Source organism: Alligator sinensis, unplaced genomic scaffold (assembly GCF_000455745.1).
Source record: "Alligator sinensis unplaced genomic scaffold, ASM45574v1 scaffold375_1, whole genome shotgun sequence".
Lineage (NCBI taxonomy): Eukaryota > Metazoa > Chordata > Crocodylia > Alligatoridae > Alligator > Alligator sinensis.
The window spans coordinates 548260-556120 of NW_005841928.1; the positions used below are offsets into that span (position 1 = coordinate 548260).

The 7861-nt window shown below is 43.3% G+C and overlaps 1 protein-coding gene across 7 annotated transcripts in view; it reads right to left on the bottom strand.

The window, feature by feature from the left end:
- Window positions 1-7861, bottom strand: part of MON2 (MON2 homolog, regulator of endosome-to-Golgi trafficking) — a 140997-nt gene that overhangs the window by 75819 nt on the left and 57317 nt on the right. For all 7 annotated transcript variants that reach the window (XR_003093008.1, XM_025198763.1, XM_025198764.1 and 4 more), the window contains one exon: window positions 1675-1828. Coding sequence is in view for 6 of the 7 variants with exons in the window: in XM_025198763.1 (XP_025054548.1) it covers window positions 1675-1828 (154 nt within the window). In the remaining variant the exon portion in view is untranslated. The remainder of the gene's footprint in view (window positions 1-1674; window positions 1829-7861) is intronic.

Genomic DNA, 7861 nt, shown 5'->3' on the forward strand with positions numbered 1-7861 from the left:
TGCTGAACACGTCCAGTCCCACCAGAATGTCCTTGACTAGGTCCTCTCTGACCCTGGACCTGGCTGTGCCTCCCCTGGGACCACTGGGGATCCCGGTGGGGGGGATGACCTGGTCCCTGTTCAGAAAAATCGAGGCAAAGAAATTGTTAAATAGGTTGGCTTTGTCTCTGGTGAGACCACCAGATTTCCTAGCGTGTCCCGCAGAGGCCCCACGTTACCTTCTTTTTACCCCCCATAGCAGTTCAAGGAAAAACAAAAAACACAAAAAAAGTCCCACAGTCTGCTGTACACATGTGCTTGAACACACACACACAGTATCTCAGCTTGGGCTACACATTCAGATTGTGGGCTGTCACAAGTCCACTTCCCTTAAAGGCAAGGCACAGTAATCTGGGAAGAGGAAGTCCCAGTAGGTCAAGAGACATCCACCATTCCAGCCCATGATCGATATGCCTGGCTTTTACCACAATACAAAAGGGACCTCACTAGGTTATGTATGTAGTCATAGCACAGTAGACCCCTAGAATCCTGCATCTCCGGTTCTATAGAAAATCTACAGCAGCAGGAGGGCATGGAATGAGGCAGAAAATGACTATAGACAGGGGACAACTTAAGAGTCTCTCTTCTGGTAAAAGAAATTAAAATGATTTAGGAAAAAACAGAGTCACTTAAGGAACAAAGCTGGAAAGTGCTTGGGGAAGCACAATGATTTTAGCTAAAAAGTCAGAGACGGGCGAGAGGAAAAATAAGAAAAAAAAGAGGGAGCAAAAGGTTCAAGTAATTTTCGGAAAGGATCCACTTATAGCTGAAACAAGTAGTCCTCAAGAACAGTGCAAATAAGAGAGAACTTTGCATTCCTTTTTGGTTTCCTTGTTTCAGTAAACACTGTTTCTTTTACATACATGTGTAAACTATTGCTAAGCCTTGAAAACTAATTTAGAATTTATTTTTCTAAAAGACAGTCTACAATTGCAGTTAGGAAGAGGCCTAGTTACATTCATGTATGAATCTTCAGATTATTGACTGGAGGCGTCTGACATCTTTTAAGCAATGTGGTAACACTTTGTAGGTTCTGAAAATAAACCACATTTTTAAAAACATGACATTGTTGAAGCATTATTGACATGAATGACTGACATTATTTCAACGGACATTATAACATCCTGAAACTGATTATAAGCCTTGGTTCACAAATTCTGAGTACAAGAACTTCTGATTTATAATCTTTAAAAAGACTGAGATGCCAACCATGTGAAGGACTGCTTGTAATTCATTCTCAGCATAGGGACTCACAATACACTTAGAGTAGCAGAAGGACCAGTATTTCACTAATACTGTCAATATTTTAACTTCAAGACAAACTGCCAGTAAAGTCGGAGAAGTGTTTTCTACTCCCATGAATGCTTCTTACTACATAGATGTAGTATGCACAGAATTAAAACAGAAAGGGTACAGTAAAGAACATGGTTGACAGTTGATAAAGTAATGAGTAATATTTGAATGGGAATTTCAAATATAGGAAGAATAAAAAAGAATATCAGTCTGAAGAGAATCTACAATATTGTTTGACATTAGCAATGCAATGCATGGCTTGCCATACAACAGAAATATTGTATAATCACCAAAAAATATATTTTTTAACTAAAACATTTTAAAATAGGCATTATTACTTACTAGGTAGCTTTAGCACTGCCCTGGACTGTTACATTAAGGATCGGTATCCAGGTACCTCTATATTCAAATGCAGGTAATACAGTTGCACCTCCACCCATTCCCAGTATTCCTGGGTTCGTCTGTGCTGAGGCAGTCCCACCAGGTGTATTGCCTCCTATACAATATATAAAAAACAAAAAAACAAAGATTAACCATAATATTTATTTTTATTTTAATTAACAGAGAGTATCTTCTTCTACATTCTTTTATGTGCAGAGATATACATGTATTAAACCAGATGCTTGGTAAAAGTTTTTTTAAAACTATTTTTGAGTGCCCTCTGCTGGCTAAAACAAGGCTCTGTATCTGACAGAATAATATCAATCATAGTTATAGTAGTAAAATAAATACCTCTTTTACAATTTAAAATATTTTGTACTTCCTAGTAACTTCAAACAGAAGCATTCAAAGCATTTTATAGCAATTAAACCTAAATAGCTCCATGATATATACTGGATCAAAAGAAAGAAAAACCCCAATCAGAGATCACCATGTACCACTACATTAGATAAATACTGTAAACAAAAAGTTAAAATAGTTGCTTCATTATCAGTTCACAGAAATATCAAATGTAACTCTTCAGTAAGATACAAATAAGACTTAGAGAAATAACAGCAAACTAGACAATTTAGCACTAAGACATTCTAGAGCAGGGGTTGGCAACCCCTGGCATGCGTGCCACAGCATGGCACAAAGCCATTTTGCTTGGCATGCCACAGGTGGCTCAAATTCTGGGTGGCCGCTGCAGGTCACAGAGCCTAGGCTGCTCACAGTAGGTGGCAGGGAAGCTGCAAGCCCTGCTGCGGGCAACCCAGGCTCTGTGATAGGCAGCAGGAGCCTGGCCAGAGAGCCCAAGCTGGCTATGGCAGGCATCCGGGAAGCCGCAACTAGTGCACCAAGGTCTGGAGCCCCAGCCCAGAATTGTGGTCAGTGGAAGCTGCATGTGTGCCTCAGGGCACACAGTAAGGAAGGAAGGGACTAGGGGTGCAATGCCCCAGGCCCCTTCCCTGCCGTGCACCCCAAGGTGCGAGTGCAGCTGCTACCAGCCACAGACCTGAGCTGGGGGGGTTCCAGACCCCAGCGCAGCTGTTTGCAGTCTGCCTGCCGCCTGCTGTAAGCAGCCCAGGCTCTGTGGCCAGCAGCAGCTGCACACATGCCTTGGGGCACACAAAGGGCAAGGAGCTGGGGACAGTACAGTCCCAGCTCCTTCCCCACCATGCTCCCCAAGGCGCATGTGCAACCACTACTGGGAACAAGCCAAGCTAGAGCTCTGGACCCTGGTACAGTGGCTGCCTGCTGTGAGCAGCCTGGGTTCTGGGAAGGCTCCTGCTGCCCACCACAGAGCCAGGAGTGCTTGTAGCAGGCAGCTGCAAGGCTTCAAGCAATTGCACTGGAGTCCAGAGCCCTGGCCCAGCTCGTTGCTGGCAGCAGATACACATGTGCCTTGGGGAGCACAGTGATAAAGGGGCCAGGGCTGTGCTGCCACAACAAGGATTGGTACCCTTGTAGCCCGCCTGCCATCCACCCCTGGCATGCCAGTATCTTCCAAATAGAGGTTGCAAGGTTTTTTGGGACTTGGCCAAAGCTCCAACACTCCACCCCTAGTGCCAAAAATGCTGATGGGAACCTACCACAAAGACAGGTTAATGCAGCCCATCTGAATAGGATATAGTACCCATTGTAGTCAGTCCCTCTCAGCGCTAACTTTTTCAAGTCATGATGAACCATTATATCAAAACACATTTAAACTTCCTCTTCACTCCCACCGCTAAGCAGTGCCTCTCTTTCCCAATGATTCCCGTTTCTTCACAAGCCTTAAATGCCTGGCAAAAGTCACCAAACTTCCATGTAGCCGAAAGTTTGTCACCCCCTCTCTCAGCTTGGCAAATAAGATTAGTGTGGTCCCACTCTCTATGAGGTGGACAGGGACCAGGCAGCCCTGCACCTCATCTGCATATAAATTTTTGGAGGGTCCCAGGACTCGTGTCAAGAACACCCAGTTTCAGTTACAAGTGTGGGGCCAGTTAAGCATGTAGATATTTTGTGGGGATATCTGGAATATGCACACATACTGAGCAGTGCTGGACTGTGAGGTCACCATGGCTTGAAACGCTGTAGACTCTGCTGGGGTCCAATGAACCATGTGATAAGTCATGAGGCTTTTGGCTCTGGACTAACATCATGCACAGCTTACATTATGTATAAGTAGGCACAAAAGTGGTACTCGATAATGTTTACGGAGTACTTTTACAAAAATGTGAAGCAGTTTACAAAAAGTTAATGTGCATTAATTCTGGATGAACTAAGTCAACATGTACCCATAGTAATTTGCACATCTGTTTATTTCAAAGTCTGTGTTTTTGTTCCTCTGCGTGTCAAATTAATAAGGTGGGGGGGGGAGAGAGGGGCAGCAGGTGGTACTGCCCCTGGCCCCAGGTCCCAAGTCTGAGTGAGAGCCAAAGTCAGACACACAGCAGTCTCCTTCCCCCCTCTGTATCTTCTGCCCTCCCTCCCTTCTGCCTGGCCCCGCTCTGCAGCTTCTGGTCTTGCCTCTGTCCCTTCCCCACCTTTCTATCACATGCAGCTCACTTGTGCTTAGGGATGGAACAGAGCCTGAGCAGGGTCTGACAGTAAAGGTGGGCAGGAAGGCTAGAGGGAAGAAGCAGGGGGGGTGGGGAAAGAGGATGGGAAGACATCAAGGAGGCTACCTCTGCCTCCCTCTTCCCCCAGCCACTATATTCTCTACTGTAGAACTGGGAAGGCAGCAAATTCAAGGGAATCCTCTGATAATTAGATTCTCCACCTGGAAAATTATAATAAAATGTATACATTTTCCATATTAAATCTAATTATTGGGGGATCATCTTATAGTCACAGTTGTCTTATATTCAAGTAAATACAGTAATTTGTGCTCAAACGCATTCTATCATTCTAGTTTGTTACATCAAATGAGAGTTAAGAATAAAATTATATCATATCATATCATAAGAAGAGTCAACAGTCCAACAGTAAAATAAACTGGATTTTTAAACATTACTGTTTAATGTTTAATGACCCAAATGGTTTTGAGAATAACTGTCTGCACTTACATTGCAGTCACAGAATTGGTTTTATTCTGAGAGCACAGAACTCAAAACGCCAAAAAGGTCAATCTTGCTAAAGACTGTCATCAATACACATACATACAAGTTACCTTCTGCATGGTCATCAAATATTTAAACAATAACAGAGATGGTGAAAATCCCCCAGACCAAGAAAAGGCTTTAAGAATAACTACCCTAAATCATTTCATGTAGTTCATGACAATTAGCAGTTTCAATTAATGCTACCTATGCTTAGCAAGTTATTGTGATAAATTAAAACATAATAATTGCTGTTCCATTGAAGGCCATTGGACATGGCAGAAATATTTCCTGTAACTGGGAAGAAACAGGTGTTTGTAGTTCCAGATTAGTAGGAATCCAGAAATAACCACATTGGGTTTGGCAATCTTTGGCCCATGGAGGGATTTTATTCAGGCCATAAAAGCCCAGATATCAGCTGCAAGGGGTTTCTGCAGCAATTCTGCACTGGGGGGCTTCTGCAGTGAAAGGGAGAGATTTGCACATGCAAGAGCACCCAGATCAGAAGCACTGGCCCACCACAAAGCAAGCAGCATTATATTGCTCCTAAAGATTGCCAACCCCTAATCTTCATATGGTTTTAACACAGTCTATGCACAAACTTGAGGTGGTGGGGGTTTTTCTGTTTTGTTTCCAACTACAAATACAAATAATTGCAGAAACACAATCCCCAATATAGACTCAGTTATACTACTTAGCTTACCTCCCTCTTCATAAAAGTATAAGGTATACGATTATGATAGTTTACACAACAAAGGGGTTCACAGAATCATAGAATTAGGGTCAGAAGGGACCTTGTAGCTCTTCAAGTCTGACCCCCTGCCTGGGCAGGAGGGAAACTGGGCTCAAGTGACCCCAGCCAGGTAGGCATTGAGCCACTTCTTAAAGACCCCCAGGGTAGGAGCCAGCACAACTTCCCTTGTATCCTTTCCCTGGAGGCGACATGGATGGACTGTTTGAAACTTGGACAAATGTATTTCGACTAGAAGATGCATTTCCGCATGTACTTTGATCATGGGGCAGGTAAACTTGCATGCATCTACCTCCAGGAAGGTCTGTGACCACTTGGCTCTTTCCTCCCTTTTTTGTCTGTGGTACAGATGGGAGGAAGAGTAATTTCATAGACATTAGGGCTGGAAGGGACCTTGGAAGATTGAGTCCAGCCCCCTGCCCCGGGGGCAGGAAGTCAGCTCAGGTCACAGGATCCCAGCAAGAAATTTAGGAGCAGAGGTATTGTACTAGTTTAATTATAACAATATAAAATGGTGCAGACAAGGCCTTCATCTCTTGCTTTGCATAAATGATCCTGCAGCATTATTCATTTCAAATCTATGTCAGTGCCTAAGCTGGACCGTAAAAAGGTAGCATCATATCACTGAGCAATCATTGCTATCAGCAGACTGAAATAGTAAAGCAAGCTGAACAAGTTGCTTTATCTGTACTTCTGACATTGGCCTGAAGGAGGACAAGAAAAAGAAAAAAACCCCCATGAGAAACAAAATATATATACACACAGAAAAAAAGAAAGAAAAGATAAAATGCTGAAACCAAGACCGGAAGATAGATTAGAAAATAACACTGGGCCTACAGGTTTCTTTATAGTGTAACTTTATATTAGATTAAGTAAAGGTGTGAATCGAAAGTACTAGAGCTAGTCCTGAGTAGCTTCCCGTACAAAAAATCCAAATAAAAAGAGTGGTCTCTTCCCATTTAGCTTATGCAACTTTCAACATGATTAAAGTTAAACTAGAAAAAGACACACTATTCCCAAATCACATGGAGATATTGTGGAATACCTGATCTTGTTAGTTTTCCTAGATACACAACTATCTGGGTATACCTCAACAAGCAGGGAGACGTAGGGGCTCTCCATTTTGGAGAGGTATGCCCCAAATGTTGTCCCACCGGGTCTGGCCCATCACTCATGAGGGGGCAGGGCCCCACCCCGCAGGACAAGAGGCAATGTCTGTTTTACCCAGTAAAGTGGATCAACTGTGTCACTATTTATATCCTTTAACAAGCTTTCAAAATTATAAGTTTTGCCAGATCAGGAATGGGGGGGCAGGTCTATCTGTGCCTACTTCAAAATTTCCATTCAGTAATAGGTCCTTTTTATATAATAGGATTTTCTGTACAGGTTCAAGGGAGGGGTGATATGTCATAACCAGCGGTGTGCGATTTGTGGGGGGTTTTCTTCTGTACTGCAGCAGTTCTTCACGTGGTATGCGGGTGGCTCTTTCAAACGTGTGATCTCTCTCTCTGGACGAGTGTCCTTGTTGGGTGAAACCCTTTTTAAGATTGGCGAGGTGGCAATCCCGGGTGTTCTCTTCAGTACAAATGCGGTGGTATCTGAGGGCTTGGCTGTATATCACAGCTTTTTTTGGTGTGTTTAGGGTGATTGCTGGTTCTGTGCAGATATGTATGTTGGTCTGTGGGTTTCTTGTATACTGTGGTCTGTATTTTACCCTTCTGGATACTGATCATCGTGTCTAAAAAGGAGATGTTGGTGCTGGAGTATTCTAAAGAAAGTCGGATGGAGGGATGGTGATTGCTGAATTTCTGATGGAACTCAATCCGAGATTGCAGGTTTTCAGTCCAAATGATGAAGATGTCATCGATGTATCTTAAGTATAGCAAGGGTTTGATGGTGCAGTTCTTGAGGAAGTCTTCTTCCAGGTGGCTCATAAAAAGGTTGGCATACTGTGGGGCCATTTTAGTGCCCATAGCTGTTCCCATCATCTGGAGGAAGTGTTGATTATTAAAAGTGAAATTGTTGTGTGTGAGGATGAAGTGTATAAACTCAGTAATATCTTTGGGTCTGTATTCTGGGTTGTAATCTTGTTCCTGTAGATATGTAAGGCAGGCATGGATGCCATCCTGGTGTGGGATGTTGGTATATAGCCTGGTAACGTCCATGGTGGCTAGGAGTGTGTTGCTGGAAGAGGTTGTAGTGTTTTTGGGTTTTTTGGCATTGATCTTTTCTTGAATGTTGTCAGAGGATGAGTTGTTGTTGGGAGTGGGTTCAG